Source organism: Coturnix japonica, chromosome 9, assembly GCF_054131305.1.
Source record: "Coturnix japonica strain WE chromosome 9, WE-NBRP24, whole genome shotgun sequence".
In the NCBI taxonomy this organism is placed as follows: Eukaryota; Metazoa; Chordata; class Aves; order Galliformes; family Phasianidae; genus Coturnix; species Coturnix japonica.
In genome coordinates, this window is record NC_140671.1 from 6261284 (window position 1) to 6279300 (window position 18017).

The window sequence follows — 18017 nt, forward strand, 5'->3', positions numbered from 1 at the left end:
CGGGTTGTAACTGGGGCCTGGATTTCTTGTGCTGCCTTGGATTACCTGTCATGTTTTGTTCGTAGATCCTCATTTGTCCCTGTTTAATCTCAGAAATCACGCCAAAATATAAAAGGAAACTTCATCATGTTGTATCTCAAAAGATGGGCTGCTCAGTAGCTTCAACAAACAAATAAATGAACACACATTCCAAATTAGTCCATCCTATTGAAAAACGCAGTCTTTTTGCAGGCTCGGTTGCAGTCAGCATTTTGTTTCCTTGTGCTCCACAGAGGTACCCATGGATACATGGCTCCAGAGGTGCTGCAGAAGGGAACGGCGTATGACAGCAGTGCCGACTGGTTCTCATTGGGCTGCATGCTTTTCAAGCTTCTGAGAGGGTGAGCGAAGTTTCACATGGCTTATGCTCATTGTTTTTTTAGCTTGGCCCTTATTGCCTTTTCTTTTCCACACTAATATATTTTAGCTAAAATAGCTTGTGCTATGCTGAAACTGGGGAACCCACTCTTGACTCAGTGGCAATGGTGTTACTTTTAACCTCTTCCCAAACCAACTCGCCATCCTTGCAAATGAGATCACATCTGCATGTGGGTTTAATACAGACTTTCCTCTTTTTCTTTGCTTCTAAACCAAGCAAAACTCCAGCCCTTCTTTCTCTGGTAGATACAGGTTTTGGGGCAGAAAGGTGGGAGCTCCCATCTGCCTTTTTGACCTCTACTGATAGGCCATTTACTCAGCTGTTGGCTGTAGTATTTTGGATGATAAGTCACTCATTGCTTAAATGTACCAGCAGCCCAGTCAAATGAGGGAGTTCATAGTATGCTTAGGATCGTTTTTTAAGGTGAATATCATTCACTTCTGATGCTCAGTCCTCTCTCCCATAGTTTCTAGATAAGTTGTATTGCAGTTTCCCTTTCAAGCAGTGTGGGTGTAGGGCTCAGGACATCCGCTGGCTCTGGTGTGGTTCCTCTTGCATGTAACTTGAGGTGGTTGATGAGAGAACCAGCACCAGAACCAGCACCCCCTCTCACCACGGGCACTGGGCTGATGGGGTGGGGGTGAGCTCAGTGCTGCTATTGCTCATGGTGGTGGTCAGCCAGAAGTCAGAGCATTATGTGCTGCAATCTATGCCTAATCTGTTCTGAAGCCAATTAAGCAGCTCGCATCCCAAAACAAGGCTTGGGCATGTGATACCGTTTCTTGGGGGTTTAAGAAGTTTAATCTGGCAGAAAATCCTGCCCACAAATCCACAGTGAATCATTCGTTTCCCTGATCTGCTCCGAACCTCATCCAAGCAAACAGGGCTCTCTGTTAGTCACTTTCTCATGCCTCGTTACCTATCACGACTAGAAACAAAACCGAGGTGTGCTGCGTCCATCAGGTCACCTATCAGAAATGAGAGGTAACACTTGAGTAGCTGGTGCCCAGCTGGACCAGTTTGCCACGCTGCGGCACATTGCTTTGTGACAGTGAACTGATGTGTTGATGGGGAAATAACATCTTAGGTTTGACAAACAGCATTTCCACACCATTTTGGAGACAATTAGGGAATCAGGAATATATGTATATCCAAAATCCAAGGCAAAGATTTCAGTCTGAGAATGTTCTGCTTCCTTTCACGTTGCTGTTTAACTCCTGCAAGGTAGATCTGTGATAGTCAGAAGTCTAAAAGGAAAAAGGCAAATTCAAAACCAGAAGGCTAAAGCAGGAAATGGATAAAGCTGGTAATTTACCGCATGCCATCAAATACCTTCCCAGTCACTACTGTTATGGTGATTATCTTCTGTTTTGTCTACTTTTAAGATCTTGCTTCATTTTTTTCCCCAAGTGGTGAGTTCAGTAGGTTCTACAGATCAGTGTGTTTAGATAGAGCTGTGGCAATAGCTTTGCTCTTGTTAGATGGAGCAGCCCTGTGTTTTAGGAGGCACGGATGTGATTGGGAAGGGTTTGAAACAGCATCTTTGCAACGGTTTGTTTTATTGTCCTGCAGGCCAGGATTGATGAGGTGGAAGAATGGGACTAAAAAGGATGCTATGCTCTTTCCTGGGGTTGCCACAGCTGAAATAAGCTGCTATGTTATGGCTTTGCATTCATTAATGCTTTTTCTTCTTTCTACAGTCACAGTCCTTTCAGACAGCACAAAACCAAAGATAAGCATGAGATCGACCGGATGACGCTCACCGTGGTAAGGGTCCTGGTGACAGATGCAGTTACATTCCCCTTGTTTACTAAACACCCATTTCCTCTAGAAGAGGAGCTGTACACCCCCCCTTCTGAGAAAGCTGTGTTTACAACACAGAAGAGCTGTTTACAAACACTGACAAAGCAAACTGCTCTCCTGTGTGGAGCAAGCAGAGCTCAGCACTCCTGTAACCAAATACCTCTTTCCATGTCTATAGAATGTGGAGTTACCAGATTCCTTTTCTCCTGAACTAAAATCCCTTTTGGAAGGGCTCCTGCAGCGGGACGTTAGCAAGAGGCTTGGATGCCAAGGGAGAAGGTAGGTGTGGAGTTCTTAGACCACGGCCATTTCAGTTTCCTTTGGTTTGGTCCATTTGGTTTTGGATAATTTCCATCATTAAAGATCCTTTTTGTTCCCTCCCCCCCCAAGTTCTCTGCAGTCATAGTTGGCCTATTGAGATTAGCTGCTTACTTTGCCATCAACTGAGTGTAACATTCAGTGTTATTTAAGTAACATATGGGATCTGAAGAGAATTTGTTGCTCAGAGTCATGGAATACTATGGAAGACCGAGGATGGTGGTTTACCAGGGCTACAGCACTATTGCCAGTGTTTCCACATCAAAGTCCTGTTGTTTGTATAGTAATACCCTTCTTTCTTTTGGAAAGAGAAAGCATTTTAGTGATTATTTCAAGTGGTAGAAATGCTTGACCTTTGAAGGCTTTGGATTTCTCAAATCCGTTTGATTTGAAAGCCCCTTCATTTTATTGACTGGAGTTATTTTTGTCTTGCAGTGCACAAGAAGTAAAAGAACATCCTTTCTTCAAAGGGATTGATTGGCAGCAAGTATATTTACAAAAGGTAAAGGGCTGAGAAACTGGAACTTATTTGTTAAAGCAGTAACCATGCAATGTGCCTGAACAGGCAATGGGTAGAGCACTCAGTATCCCTGTCCCCAGAACAGGTAGTTGCTTGCATAAGTGCATACATTCAAATAACATCAATTAATTGCTCTGTTATTACACCACTTTTTCTTTCTAGTATCCTCCCCCATTGATTCCTCCCCGAGGAGAAGTAAATGCAGCAGATGCTTTTGATATTGGGTCGTTTGATGAAGAGGACACTAAAGGCATTAAGGTATACAACTTTAAGGGATAGGTAAAGAATGGCACTTTGTTCTCCTACACTTCTTATGTGTGCATGCTTCTGAATGTGCAAGGGACTGTCTTCAAGTTGGTAAATGTAACCCATGCTCTTATCGAGTGGTAGCATGGGCTGGTTGGGTTTTCATTTTAATCTGCCAAGTCCTTGTGTTGTAAGTGCAGCTGGACTGAGATCTGCTTTCCTGCCTGAAGGTTTAATGATGATAAAGCTGGTAGTCCAAGTGAGTTGACAGCTTTTTGGAATCGATCAGTTCTACAAGGGAATGTCATAGTTTTAAGCTTTAGAAAAGCGATAGAAGAGAGAAAAGTAACTTTCAGCTTCTGATACTAAATCTAATGGAAACAACACATAAGGAAAAGCCTGGAGCACAAGCTGCTTGCAGTCCTGACCTGTGTGTTGTGCCCTCTCCTCCCATGGCTCCCTTGGGGCTGTCCCTGATGGGCTTTGCCGTGTGGCCCATAGCAGCCCAAACGTTGTTCTTGCTATTGCAAAAGTGAGTCAAGAGAGAAACAAACCTGATAAGCAAAAAAAAAAAAGCCACATGAGCTGCTTGCTGCCTAAAAACAGATCCTGCCCGTCAGTGTCACCTGCTGCGATTGCAAGAGTTGGCAGAGAAATGGCTTTACATGCTTTAAGAGAAATGCGGAGCTCTGGGATGTTCCCTGCAATACTGGAATGCTGTCATTCCTTCTGTTGGGATTATTTGTGAGTGTGTGGAGAAAGATTTTAATGCAGTGAGTTAACAGCGAATGAAGGATCTGCTGCTTGTATTTACATAAGGATTAAACATAAATATATGCCATGCACATGGAATGTAAATATAACGGGGCAGGTGAGTAGGACTTTTAGTGGTAGCAAACCAAGCAAGCTTGGAGCAGGTGGCCTATTCTCACCATATGAATTAAAATCAAGTTAGTATCCGTGCTTTCCCTTGTTGGAAGCTGTTTGTGCTGGGAGGTCAGGGATCAAAACACCTGAAAGCTGTGAACTGCTGGGGGTAAGAATGGTAGAACTGACCCAAATGTTGGCTTCTTTTGTGTCGTTTTTCTCTTGCAAGTTGCTCGATAGTGACCAGGAGTTATATAAGAACTTCCCACTGGTAATATCGGAGCGTTGGCAGCAAGAAGTAGCAGAAACTGTTTATGATGCAGTAAATGCAGACACGGATAAAATCGAGGCCAGAAAAAGGGCTAAAAATAAGCAGCTTGGCCACGAGGAAGGTAATCTATCAAATACACTTCTCTCCATCATTTACTGCTAGATAGTAATTCATGTGTTTGAGTTCCACACGGCAGACTCCTATATTACTGTCACTCACCAGCCATTGTTAGTATTCATGTAGTCAGTATCGTGTTCTTCAGACATTCCTTCATGTTTTGAAACGCTGTATGATGACATAATGTTTTGGAAAGCCTTTCTTAATATCTTTTAAAAGTGATCATCTGCAGCCTTTCATCACTTGGGTTTGTGGTGCTTGCTCACAAAGGGGTATGTGGGCTTTGGATTCATGATGGAGGAGGGGGGAATAAAGCAGGAGGTCCTCCCAGCGAGGGGGAAGTGCACCACAAGGCTCCGAGCTGTGATGTGTAATTCTTTAAAGTCAGAGGGCTTTTTAAAGACCAGGTTGGGTTCTTGGTTACCCCATTACAATCTCATCAGGTTAGGTAATGAAGTCAGAATTGGCTCTGTGCATGTGGATAGCACACTGAGTCACCCTGCTCAGGCCTTTTGTCAACACAGCATGTGTGTAGGTTGACTTTGTTTTGCCTCCTGACATTTCCTCTTCCAATAGATTACGCCCTTGGGAAGGATTGCATTATGCACGGGTACATGCTGAAGCTGGGGAACCCATTCTTGACTCAGTGGCAGCGGCGTTACTTTTACCTCTTCCCAAACAGACTTGAATGGCGGGGAGAAGGAGAGTCCCGGGTGAGTTGGGGCACACAGGGGGGGCAGCATCTCCCAGGGTGTGAAGGCACGTGGGTGCTGGGGCAGATGGAGAGCTGACATTCACACCTGCAACCCTGGAAGGGGAGTTTTGTCTGGGTGGATTTCTATTCAGGGTAACTTCCATTGAGTTTTGGTTTAGCCAACAGATAGTTACTCTGCATTGAAGAAACATGGAGTTGACTTGAGAGCCCCGTTTGCTTTGTTTTATGATGTTTTTTTTAAGGGATTTGGTAGTTCAATGGTGTTGTTTTTCATTTAGGTCCGCTGGACTATTTATACAAAAAAACATAGACTGGTAAGGCCATAACTGCTATAGCATTTTGTTTCTAATAAAATGCTATAGTAACCTTAGCTTAGTCCAGCTGTGACCATGTGGTAGGCAGACCATCTGTGTGTGTAGTTAAGTAGGGGATTCGAATTTGGAGATGTTCTCATCTTACCGTCTATGGGGAAAGCTTTGCTGCAGACTGCCCTGTGTTTGCTTCTTCCTAAGTCTGTATTGCTTCCGTATCCCCCTTTGGGTTTTTGAGGTAGTCAATAAGGTTGCCTTTTATTCTTTTCTTTTCTTGATATGCAGCTCTCTGGAGAGAAAGCAGGGAATATTTTGTTTGTAGATCCACCTGTTTGTAGATTCTTACTTCATTCTGCCATGACTGGCTCTTTGAGCTTGCATTTTGTTAAGCAAGCAAACCCCTTTGCTGCATCTCTCTCTTACCTTATAACCTATTTTTAATTCATGACTCAGCCTTCAGAAGTAAAGGATGTTTGGTGTGACAGTGCTGTTATATCAGTAAATGACTCTTAATGTTCGTAACCTCATTCATGCATACAGCCCAGAAAACCTTGATTTGATGGGCAGTGGTTTTCATCAGATCATCTCTGCTTTCTTTTCGCACACGCTACAGCAAAACCTGCTGACGATGGAACAAATAGTGTCTGTTGAAGAAACGCAAATTAAAGATAAGAAATGCATCCTGCTGAGAATTAAAGGAGGAAAGCAGTTTGTCCTGCAGTGTGAGGTGAGACTCTTGTTTTTCAATGGCTGTTAATCAGATGGTTTGTTAGAATGACTGAATGTGTTTCCAGGTCCTCCCACTGTCTGTTGCTTAAGTGTAGTTTGTGTAGCAAACCTCATCCTAAACAAACTAGCAAGTTCTAGATTGGGAAGTAGGAAACCTGCAGCTGTACTAGTGTCTATCAGTGGATTTCAGTGGCTTTTGGGCCAGAATGAGCTGAGCTTATAGGTAAAAACATCAGAACCTCTCAACCCATCTGGGCTTTGGAGGAGCAAAGGGCTGCGTGTTTTTGCTATCCAGAGTTACTCATTGCTTCAGGAAATTGGAATAAACTGCTCTAAGTGCTGCCTAAAAGAGAAGACGGTGTTGGCAGGTTTACTACCGAGTGCCAAACGACTTCTGTATCTCTTTCAGAGCGACCCCGAATTTGTTCAGTGGAAGAAAGAGCTGACAGAAGCTTTCACTGAGGCACAGAGGTTGCTGCGCCGGGCGCCCAAGTTTCTCAATAAATCTCGTTCGACGGTCGTAGAGCTCTCAAAACCGCCACTCAGCCACAGGAATAGCAATGGTCTGTAGGAGGGGGAGAGAACAAGTCTCGCTTAGGGAAAGCTACTGCGTGAACGCGTTGAGTTTCACAGAATCCTTATGAATTACTTTGTGCAGCCCTGGAAGTGGGATGTGCTCAGAAGAGGAAGAATTAGATGTTTACAGCATGGGGTAATGTCAGAACTCTGACTCTGGAGGTGGTGAAGTCTGGAACAATGGCAAGTGAATTCATGCTCCTAGCAGAGGTGGAAACTCTCAAACGTAGAGGCTGCATTTTGCTCCCATGCATCCCCGCACCCCGGCGGTGCCCGGAATGGTCCGTTATGCTGGAACTACTGATGGAAGGAAGCTGTTGTCCCTGCAATACCCTTGTTTGGTGCATACCAAGCCTGGAAACTGCAATGGTTACTGCTAGCTAAGGTTACACGTTGTGTGTAACACCGACCAACCCCTCAACTTCGGAAGGAGCTGCAGACTTGCCCTGTTGGATCACCTTTAATCTGTCGTGTTGCCATGTCCTTCCCAGCTGTTACTGCTGACTCTATAATAACCTTTCTCCATACTGCTGATGATCAACAGTGTGACTCTTATGCACTTCAAAGTACTGAATTCTAACTGTCCTGTGGTTTAAATGTTATTGCTACTTCATGGAAACATTGAACTCAGATTATTCACTTGGTTTGTTGTACTCACTAAATAGTAGCTACCACCATTTTGCTTCTTCTACGTATATGCAGTACTATAACTGACACAATAGAGTAATAATTGGTGAAGAGGAATTTATGGTAGCTTCATCTAGTGCTCTGTTGTATAAATTGACTGTTTTAGCACAGTTTTTAAAGAGCAGATTCCTTTTGACAAGTTTACAGCAAACATAAAGACAGTTCTTTTCCATTTCAGGTCAACTGCACTTTTTAAAGATTAAAAACAAAAGAAAGAAAAAGAGAAATTATTCAAATCCAATGCATTTCTAGTGCATGTACTGGGTTAAAAGGTCTGGGGACCTTGGTACGTATTCCGGATTGCTCTTCACTTATGGGATGCGTGGATCCTTCTCTGTTGTGCACCACATATGGCAGGTGTGTGCTTGTAGCATAGCTAGTCCATCTGCTCCCTGCAGCCCAGCTCAGGAGTTCCGTGTGTGCATCACACAGTTTGGATGGCAACAGGACTTTTCTCTCTCTTTTTTTTTTTTACTTCTCTTTCCTAGAGAAATCAAAAACGTCCACGTTGAAAACAGTCTGGGAAGGCTGAGGATGGAACGTAGCAAATGAGCTGAGCAAATGGCAGAGCCACCTGAATACTGCTTGAGACATCGGTCGTGTCACGTGGAAACTCTTTAACTTGACCAAGTGAAGACTCTCTAATTGTTAGGTGACTCAAAGCACGTGGTGTCCACCTTTCTCTGGTTGCTGTGGTGTCAGGGCTGACTTGGAGCTTTTTTTTCCCTCTTTTCCTGCCATAGGAATCGCTTTCTGCCCTGTTATGGAGGCACAACTCGCATGGGCCCTGCAGGTGGTGGGAAGTGCCTCTGTAATAGGTGTTCTTTTTGCCCTTACATGGGAGGGAGCCCCTCACTGCTGCCATGATCCCACGGAGGGTGTGTTGCCCTTGGGAGGGAATCCCTGGGAGCCAGTCTATATCTTGGTGTGTGTTTTTCCCATTTATTTTTTGAGTTACTCTCTAAAAGGAGCTCAGAATTCTCCAGCCTTGCTGGTAAGAGATGCTTAACATCTCAGCATCCTCAGGAAGGAGCCGTGCTTGTATTTACCAAGGGTTGGGATAGAGAATCCCATCGTGCTGGCACTGACTGCACACCACATGACATTCTTCCTCCGGTGTCGTGCATGTTTCGTTTTGGGTTGGAAAGGGAACTCCAATTATGATCAACTCTACTCTCAGCTCTCATTTGTATTGCCTTAGTTCATCACGGGTCCCATTCAGCTCCTTTGGTCACTATCCACAGCTGCGTGCTGCTCCAGATGCAGTGCAGCAAAGCTATGCCAGCAGGGGAGCAATGCCCCAGCACCAGGTTGGCACCTACTGACAACACAGCACTGCCGGGCTGTCAGCAGGAGTGCTTTGCATTGGGGTTTGTGGGTGTTAGCACAGAACATGGCACTGGGCACCGAGGGCGTGAGGCTCAGGGCTGCTTTGTATGCATGGTGACCACATCAGTATGGCTCGTTTTGTTTCCTTTTTCTCAAGTTCAGGGAAGTAAAGATAAAAGAAACGAGAGCTTCGGGCATCAACAGGGCGAGGTGAATGATTAAGCACAGATTTATTTATTTATTTTTTAAAAACAATTAGTCTGAAAGTCCCTTTAAGAAATGATCCGGACTGAGGACTTTGGCACACAGGGAATAGTTGCTTACATTTCAGCACTAAGAGATGCTAGATAAACCACGGCGGGTGCACGCTGACGCACCCACATGCCTCCAGCATTGCAGGGCTTATCTCTGTCCTCCTCCAGGTCTGATTGTGTGAGCTCATAGCATGGAGGCAGTGGGCTGTGAGGTGGCTGCGGGATTTAGATGCTTGCTTGGCTGCAGGTTTGGACTCAGGGGCTTTGATGGCAGAAGTGTTGGCGCATCCCAGCGCTGCTGCTGGCGTTGTGTTGGGCAGGTCTCTTCAGATTGAGTGGTTGTTTTGTGTCTGCATGGGACTGCTGGGGGGACTTCCCTACGTAACCAAGTGTGGATGGAGGAGGGGCTGTTGCACAGTGTACAGGGGGAGGTAAATAGTTGTCACTGTGTCGGTTAATGTAAGGAAAGAGGTTCCCGTTCTGCAAACGGGAGGCCTGAAAAATGTATTTTGAGACAGCATAGCATTCATTTTAATGTTGTAAAGAAAAAAAAACCCAACAAAACCAAGAAGGAATATATCTAAAATACACAGAGAACATATATAGATCCAAACGTCTGAGGAATTTCGAGGTGATCTCCCTTTGTTTCCTGTTGCTTCCTATCCGTGGTGTACATATCGTGTGGATCGGATACTGTTGTTCCATTGTATTTTTGTGTTAAAGGAATCACCGCAGACTTGGCTTTATTTTGTTGATGTAAAAGGTCGCTCTGCTCTGTCGGTATATAAAAAACAAACAAACCAAGAGTTCTATTTTAACAGGAAAAAAAAAAAAAGAAAAAAAGAAAAAAAGAAAGCTTTTTTTTTTTATATATATATTATTTATTAAAGACGCCTTCCTCCAACTTCTGACATTCCACAGCACTGCTCCGTGTGCGCGGCTGGCTGCAGGGCAGCGGGGCCCTTTCAGGCAGGAGCTGTCAGCTTTATTCTGTTTTTCACATCCTAAATCCGGCTGCTTTCAATGCCATCGACCTGCGTGACGTTGTTGTCGGGGCCGTCTCTGAGTGCAATGACTCTCAGATATCCTTTTCCAACCCACCCCTTCGGTCTGACTGGTAGCTGTAATTCCCCCTTGATTGCTCTGTTAGTCTCTGCTGGGTTGAACCGGAACTAATGGGCCCCAGATTGGGGCAGAGAAGAGGCTGTTGGCTGGCTAAAAGGCTTTTTAATTGGAAGGTTTAATGATGGAGCCAGGAGAGACTGTAGGGCACTGGGGAGGAGGAGGTGAGCATCAGCTCGGAGCTGTTTGTGCTGCGTTGGGTTGGTGTTGGTGCAGAGCTATGGGAGCAGATCCCGAGTGCTGCTGGTGACTGGGATGGGCAGCGGGCTGCGTGCTGGGAGCTGTGCTTTGGGACGGGGTTGAGCGCTGCACTTCTGTCTGTAGCAGAGCTGTCCTGCCCCAGCGAGGTACAGAAATAGTATCAGATAGCTCACCAACCAAAAATAACCCAGGTTCCCATCGTGGGCTCCGCAGTTGGAGGAAGATGTTGATGCGTTACAGTACGCGCTTTAGAATTTCCACCCTGTCTTTATGCAGCTGTTTTGGGGTTCAAAGTGCCATCCCGAAGGTGATGTGTTGCTTTGGTGGGCAGGGTCAGGCCTTGTGGACCCATTATCTGCTGTAACGTGGAGCAAGGAGCTGTGCTGGTGCATCAGAGCCCAGCATGGGGAGCTGCGCACGTGCCGGAGCTGGGTGCTATGGGGCTGTGCCATGCTGGCAGTGTGGGGCTGCAGCTGTCTGCTCCCGGCTGCAACAGGCGGCTGTTGGAAGGGGAGGGAGCTGGGAGCACAAGAGAGAGGGGCAACGAGTCTGAAAAACAGAATAAAGTGAGAGTGTCCTCTGAGAGGCGTTTCCGTCAGCACTGTTCCAGTGCCTAAATTCAGTCCTTCCAACAAAGGAGCAGATGCGCACCGAAAGCTACTAAAGAAATCCAATGAAGAGAAACCCGTTTTCAGTGTGTAATTGGAACGGTGAGGAAAGCCAGTATGTGTAAATAACTTTAGATATTGTAACTATGAGGATCACGATTTGTTTTATGTACTTGGCTCTTTCATATTTATTGTGCAGAGGAGGTTTTTCCCCCCTATTCCCCCCCCTCCCTACCCGGCCGTGTGCTCCATAACATGCCGCACTCGGTTCGTCCCACCATTATTTTTATTAAAGGATCATTTGGGGACAGCTAAAACGCTTCTGTGTGTTGGTCAACTGCTCTCATACAACGAGAACCCCAATAAAAAACAAGTCATTGGAGTGCGTCTGCCGCGTGGTCCTTTTCCTGTCCCGCAGCTCGCTGCGCTGTGTTGGGAAACCAATGGGATTTAGATGGGGTCACAAGGTTGATTTTTAGCTCTTGTTGGGTATCTGGGCTCTCTGTGTCGATGGCTTAGCTGAGATGTGGGGATGCACGTGTTGGCTTGGTGCACTGAGGTGGGTTGCAGGCTGTGGGGCTGCAGGCTGGGGAGCAGCAGGTCCCGGCACAGCCCCGCAGGGTATTTTTAGCAGGGCCATGTGTCACCTCAGCTGCCACCGCAGTGGGGGCGGAGGGGGAGGCGCAGGCAGCCCCACACTGCGCCGCCGCTGCCTCCTTGTGCTCTCGGCTCACTGGGGTCCCGGCGTGGGCCCGCTGCCCCCCGGCACCGAACACAGGTATGGGTGATCCGTGGGGGTACTTGGGGGCACGAGGTTGGGGTTGGGGTCCATTGGAACTTTCGGGCTGTGTTGCAGCCCAGGCTGGGCCCCTTGGCTATTTTTAGGTGGGAATGAAGAGCGATAGCGGCAGCACTGCTCCACGGGTGGCTTCCAGCAGCACTCCAGGCTGGAGGCTGTGGGGGAATAGGGAAGGGGCTCCTGACAGGCCCTCCAAGGGAGCAGTGGGACAGGATCCCCACTCCCTTGACAGCCCCAGTATGGGAATCAGACCCATGAAGCTGTGGCCCAAGTGAGGCTGCGTTCTGCTCTGTGCCGTGGATTCCCCATGGGTCCATCTCTGGCTGTGAGTATGGGGTGGTCTTGGGGCTCTCTCTGTGGGGCCACACTGCAGGGCCATGCTCCGGGCTGGCTGTGGGGTCAGCTCTGGTTCCCCATGGTCCCGGGGGCAGACGGCAGCCAGGGCACGTGGAACCCGGGGCCATTGCCCAAGAAGGCAAGTAGCATTCCTCCACTGGGCACCCGTACTCCTGCCCTTTACTGTACAAGGCGATAGGGCCCCAGGGCTGCGGTCTGCATGGTGCGTGAATGATCCCAACAGGTGAGGCTGGGTTCAGCCCCAAGTGGGTCCAGGCACGGTTGAGCCCGGTGCCACCGACACCGCTGTGACGCTGCCACCGGGGGCTGCACGTGGCCGTACCCTCCGATGCTGTAAAATGACACGGCTCCTACGTGGCAGCTCCTGCCCCAGTGCCAGCTGGACTGTGGGGTTCCCATAGGGTTCTGTAGGGCCCCCAGTGGTGGCTGCCCCTCACTAACTCTCTCCTCTCTCTTCCCCTCACCATCTGCTCTCAGTAAAGCTCCATCCCGGTTCCATCATGGCCATCTCCTCGCGCCTCGCGCTTTGGGAGCAGAAGGGAAGTGTTGGTCCTCTTGTCCCCGTGTCCCTATGCTGCACGTCCCCACGCTTGCCTTGTCCCCAAGCCTTCCAACCGGGCATCACTTTGCAGCCTGAGTTTACTGCTCTGAGCAATGTCTGTTGTTCAGGTCTCCCTGCAGGGCTGTGTCGGGGTGCTGCACAGGGCTGGGGCAGCACAGTGCAAGCAGCTCCATGCCCTGCAGTGCTGGATCTGTCATGCCCTCAGCAACACTTGGGGCTGTTCTTGCTGCTTGTCCTGCTGCTCTGCGCAGCCCCTCTCCTGATGCCAACCTGTTGCCCATGACCTCGCTGCACGGCTAAGTGATGCCCAAAAAACAGAGCTTGGCTCAGCTGTTGTGCACACCTGTGCTGCCAACATCCCTGCAGAGCTGCTGCTCTGGGCTGTGCATTCCCATAACCCAACTTCTGCTCCTGCAAACAGATCCGGGAGGAGGACCGGGGCCCGCCACCATCCGCGCCCCCTCTGCTCTTCTCTGTCATTCCTGGTGGGTTCATCAAGCAGCTCGTCCGTGAGACCGAGAAGGAGTCCAAGGAGGCAAGGCTGAAGAAGGCAGCCAAGGCCAGTGGGAAGGAGGAGGTGAGCAGCCATCATACCACGTTGTAGGCAGCCAGGGCTGGCTGGGGCACTGCATGTCCCTCCTTGGCCTTGAGTCAGAGCATTCTCCTTCTCTTGGCAGCCTGTGGTGGAGGATAGCCCAGCCCAGAGCAGGGATACCCCAGCTGCCAAAGTAGCTGCAGGCAGTGTGGGGAAGTCCCTGCAGAACGGACTGCAGGCAAGTGGGCAGGGGGGCAAGGAGCCACCAACACACACAGCGCTGCCCCCTGGGACGGCTGCACATAGCTCTGATACCAGCAAAGCCCCCACAGTGGTGCAGAGCCCTCGGCCAGAGGATCCTCAGGCAGTAAAACCACAGGGCCCTGAGAAGAGAAAAGGAGAGGAGAAGAGCCCCAAGGCTGCGTGCCCTGGGGGAAGCCCCCCATCTGCAGCCCCAGCACCCAGCAAGGACCCCCAGCAGTGTGGCAAAGTGAAGGAGGGAGACGTGCCCAAGAAGAAGGGTCCTGAGGGCACCAAGAAGGAGAAGGGATCAGCCCTGAGTGGCCAACAGCCCCCCAACACAGTGAGCAATAAGAAGGAGCTGGGGCTGGGCAGGAAGGAGCCGGAGAAGATGAAGAAAGATGTCGGAGGTGGGAAGAAGGAGCCAAAGGAAATGAAAGAGCCTGCAAAAAGCACAAACAAGTCTGAGGGGGCCAAGAGGGAAGCGGGAGGCACCCGAGAAAAGCCTGAAGGTGTAGCAAAGGGAGCGGGGAAGGCAAAGGAAGAGCCTCAAAAGAAGGAAGAGGCACCGGCAGAGAGCAAAGCAGCACACGTGGAGAGTAAAGAGGAGACAAGAGAGAGCACAGAGCAGGAACAGGTAATGTTTGCAGCTGTCACCCTTTGCACAGTGCTGTGCTGGTGTCATGCAGCTCTCCTGCCCATGTGGTTGTGGCTGCAGGCAGTCCTTATGGCTGGGATGCTCCAGCTCCCTGCAGTGCTGCTCTCTCCTGCAGGCTCCCAAGGACATGTGGTATGAAGCAGACAAAGTGTGGCTCGTACAGCAGGATGGCTTCATGCTTGGTAAGCCCTCACCTCATGGCACCAGGGGCCAGAGGGGCCTTTGATGTGGCCACGGTTGGTGGCTCATATGATGTCATATTGTAGCCACGCAGCTGAAGCCCGATGTGGGCACACCGGAGCTGCCAGCGGGCAGAGTGCGGGTGCGCCGGGATGCGGATGGCAGCATCACTGAGGTGGATGAGGACAGCGTGCAGCGGGTGAGCCCACACTGGGTTCCAGCCCTTCTGGGGCTGGCTCTGGGCTGTGGGGTGCAAGGAATGGGATGCAGCCCAGGGTGGCTGTGGTGCTGCCAGTGAGAGGGTGATGGCACTGTGCTCTGCCCCATGGCTGCTCCCTGATGGCACCCGCTGCCTCCTACAGACCAACCCTCCCCACCTGGACCTGGCTGAGGACCTGGCCACACTCCTCAACCTCAACGAGTGCAGCGCCCTGAACACACTGCAGCATCGCTACCGCTCCCACCTCCCATACACCTACGCCGGGCCCAGCCTGGTGGCCATCCGGCCCGGCCCCACCTCCGGCACCCATGCGGGGAAGGTGAGGGGAGTGGGATCCTTCGTGGTGCCTTGAGGTGAGGGGGTCCGTGCTGGGAGGTGGACACCGAACCCACATCGGGACAGCACGGAGGCGCTGGGAGATACGGGCCGGCAGGTGGCACCGTGGGACCGCCGCAGTGCGCGGCCGAGGATGCTCTGCGTGATGCTCGGTGCTGGGCGTGATGCTGGGTGATGGGGTCTGGGGCAGGAGCAGGCTGGGAACAGTGCCTGGGGAGCACTGGGATTCTCAGGCCTTTACTGCACCATTCCCCCACTCTGAAACATCTCCAGTCTCTTTCTATGAGAACTCCTTTGAGAACTCTTTGTGAATCCCCCCCTCACCCCGTCCTGCAGGTGACCAAGGGGAAGAGGGACAGCACAGCACCACACATCTGCTCGGTAGCACAGAGGGCCTACAGGACCCTGCTGGCCCAGCGGCGGGACCAGGCCATCGTGCCCATGGGGCGCAGCGGTGCAGGGAAGACCACGAGCTGCCAGTTGGCACTGGAGCATCTGGTGGGCATGGCGGGCAGCGTGGATGGCCGAGTCTCAGGTAGGGGTTGGGGCTCAGGTACGAGTTGGGGCTCATGTAGGCTGCTGAGCAGTCAGTAGCATGAGAGCAGGTCTGGGTTTGGAGCTCTTGCATGGAGAGCGGAGGTGTGGGCAGGGGCGAGACTTCCCAGCGTACTGCTCAGGGGTTGTCTATGTTGGTTTTGCAGTGGAGAAGATCCAGGCAATGTTCACAGTGCTGGGAGCCTTTGGGGCAGTGAGCACTGAGCAGAATAGCAGCTCCACGCGCTTCTCCATGATCCTCTCTTTGGATTTCAGTGCTGCTGGGCGGATCACTGCTGCTCATCTCCAGGTACCCTATGGGCATTGCTACCTGCTGGGCTCAGGGTTCCTGGGACCAACACCAGTCCCTCCCCAACTCCTGGTGGTGTCTCCCCATCTGTGGGTGCTGCTGTTTGCTCCCCATGTACCCACACTGTGTGCTGGGGGTCGGGGGCTGCCACTGATGCCCATCTGCTCTCTGCAGACCATGCTACTGGAGAGGGGCCGTGTCGCCCAGCAGCCCCCTGGGGAGAGCAACTTTAATGTCTTTCCTATGATGCTGGCAGGCCTGGATGTGGCACAGAGGTAAGCAGCCTACTGCCACAAGGACACTGGGGGCTGTACAGAACCTCCCCCCCCCCAGATGCTTTCACCAGCACTGAGCTCTGCACAGGAGTACTGGGAAGCATCATTCCCTGCATGGCACAGAGCAGAACCCAGATCTTGCTTTCCCAAACTCCTTGCAGGACCACGCTGCACTTGCACCAGGTGGCTGAGAACAACACCTTTGGGATCAAGCCCTTCTCAAAGGTAAGAAGCACAAATGGAGCCTTGTAATTCCCCTGCCTGTGTGTGAGCCCTGACTTTGCACCATGGCAGTGACTCTGGGATGCTGAGCGTTTCCTTTGGAGAGTGCAGAATGCTATTTTAGGGGCTAAAAGCACTGTTTTTGATATCTCGCAGTCGCTCCTTATTAGTCTGAACCCTTTGCAAGGGTTAGGCAGGTTGCCAACGAGCCCAAGTGCTGGGATGAATCGCAGCAATTTGCAGTTACATCACCTGTGGGTGAATTCAATATTCAATCTTCATTAAGGAGCTCCAGCGCCAGTCTGGAGCCACACAAGTCAGCTGCTGCAGCAATGAGGGCATGGTGAGGCCTTGAGCTCCGCTGGTGCTGCAGGTTTGGTCTCAGGGAGTCACTGTGATATTCTGTGTCAGAAGCACCAGGGTCTCCACCACATCCACAGGGATGCTCCCATTGCTCCACATCCCTTTCTGTGTCCCTGCATTGTCCCCTCTTGCATGGCCAGCTGTATCTCCCCATCCTTTTGAATGCCCATTCCCATCTCTTCCCACAGCCCGAGGAGAAGCAGAAGGCGAGCGTGGCATTTACAAAGCTGCAAGCAGCCATGGATGTGTTGGGCATCACAGCAGAGGAACAGGTGGCTGTGTGGAGAGTACTGGCTGGCATCCACCACCTGGGAGCTGCAGGGGCCTGCCGAGGTAAGGGGCTATTCCTCCTTCCCCCATACCCACTGGCAATGCAGCGGGCAGGGCTGGGTGCTGCTCTCTGGAGGTGAGCTGCCATGGGACCTCTGGGCACCAATAGTGGTGTCATCACTTGAGTGCCTCATACAGCGCCAGAGTTACATGCTTCTAGATGAGAACTGTAGTTATGAAGGCTTTGTTAATACAAGCATACAGAGATTGCCATATCCCTTATAAATTATGTTAAGCAGTGTGTTAACCCGTCTGGGAGAGAGCCCCATTGATTTACACCCTTCAATTTATGAGGGCTGCGTAAAGGCTGCTATAAACTCAGCACAGACATCCATAAACGTCTCCGCAACATGTCATAACACATCTCAGGGTAATTTATGCCATTAATCATCTATTAATTATTTTAAAAGGATAAATGCTGTCGTCACTTAGAGAGCGTTCTCCTTCCCCTTTTCTCTAGCATTCTGTCTCCCCTTCTCCCCTTCTATAAGGTGGAGTGTTACAAAGAAGCTTTTGATAAAACCAAAGCACTTCTGCTTTAAGAGCTTCCAGGACAGCAGGATTTGGAGATGCATCTCCTTTCTGGTGCCATGCCATTCAGCTGGGGCTGAATACTTGGTTAGCATTTTCAACCCATTCTTATAATTACCTGAGTCGATTTGCTCTGTCTTACATTGGGACTGCCTGTATGTCACTCGAGAGTCAGGTGAGGGCTGCATTCACAAAGCCTTGCAGCAGTTCTCGTGGTGTGAAGAGGAATGTGAAACGTTGGGCTCAGGCTCCGGAGCTGTGTATGGGATTAGCAATCAGAGCATGTCTCAGCAGCACTCGCTCCGCTATCGATTCCCCCATCGTGTGTCAACCAAAGGGGAGAAATGAAAGGAAATACGGATAAAAAATGGATCAAAGCCGGATGGAGCAAAAGTCTCGGCGGGGGCGATGACTCTTTTAATGTGGTTAAACCTGTCTCCTGATCGCCATCTCTTCCATTCCCTCTCATGCCC

At 50.1% G+C, this 18017-nt stretch overlaps 2 protein-coding genes across 5 annotated transcripts in view; both read left to right on the top strand.

Moving 5' to 3' along the window:
- GRK3 (G protein-coupled receptor kinase 3) overlaps positions 1–11474 on the top strand; it is a 43067-nt gene extending 31593 nt beyond the window's left edge. Inside the window, exons 13-21 of the mRNA XM_015878344.3 lie at positions 273–380; positions 2119–2185; positions 2400–2500; positions 2975–3041; positions 3222–3317; positions 4402–4564; positions 5137–5273; positions 6200–6313; positions 6725–11474. Of these exons, the coding sequence (XP_015733830.1) occupies positions 273–380; positions 2119–2185; positions 2400–2500; positions 2975–3041; positions 3222–3317; positions 4402–4564; positions 5137–5273; positions 6200–6313; positions 6725–6886 (1015 nt within the window). The 3' untranslated portion in view covers positions 6887–11474. The remainder of the gene's footprint in view (positions 1–272; positions 381–2118; positions 2186–2399; positions 2501–2974; positions 3042–3221; positions 3318–4401; positions 4565–5136; positions 5274–6199; positions 6314–6724) is intronic.
- Positions 11475–11762: 288 nt separating this feature from the next.
- The window catches only part of MYO18B (myosin XVIIIB), a 42638-nt gene continuing 36383 nt past the window's right edge, over positions 11763–18017 (top strand). For 2 of the 4 annotated variants that reach the window (XM_085509494.1, XM_085509497.1), the window contains exons 1-12: positions 11763–11870; positions 12726–12785; positions 13230–13387; positions 13488–14222; positions 14359–14425; positions 14510–14622; positions 14786–14962; positions 15316–15514; positions 15681–15823; positions 15998–16098; positions 16260–16323; positions 16872–17016. In XM_085509494.1, coding sequence (XP_085365620.1) covers positions 12749–12785; positions 13230–13387; positions 13488–14222; positions 14359–14425; positions 14510–14622; positions 14786–14962; positions 15316–15514; positions 15681–15823; positions 15998–16098; positions 16260–16323; positions 16872–17016 — 1939 coding nt within the window. In that variant the 5' untranslated portion in view covers positions 11763–11870; positions 12726–12748. Of the gene's footprint in view, positions 11871–12089; positions 12217–12725; positions 12786–13229; positions 13388–13487; positions 14223–14358; positions 14426–14509; positions 14623–14785; positions 14963–15315; positions 15515–15680; positions 15824–15997; positions 16099–16259; positions 16324–16871; positions 17017–18017 lie in introns of those variants that run through there. The other 2 variants (XM_085509496.1, XM_085509495.1) reach the window with 2 other exon arrangements.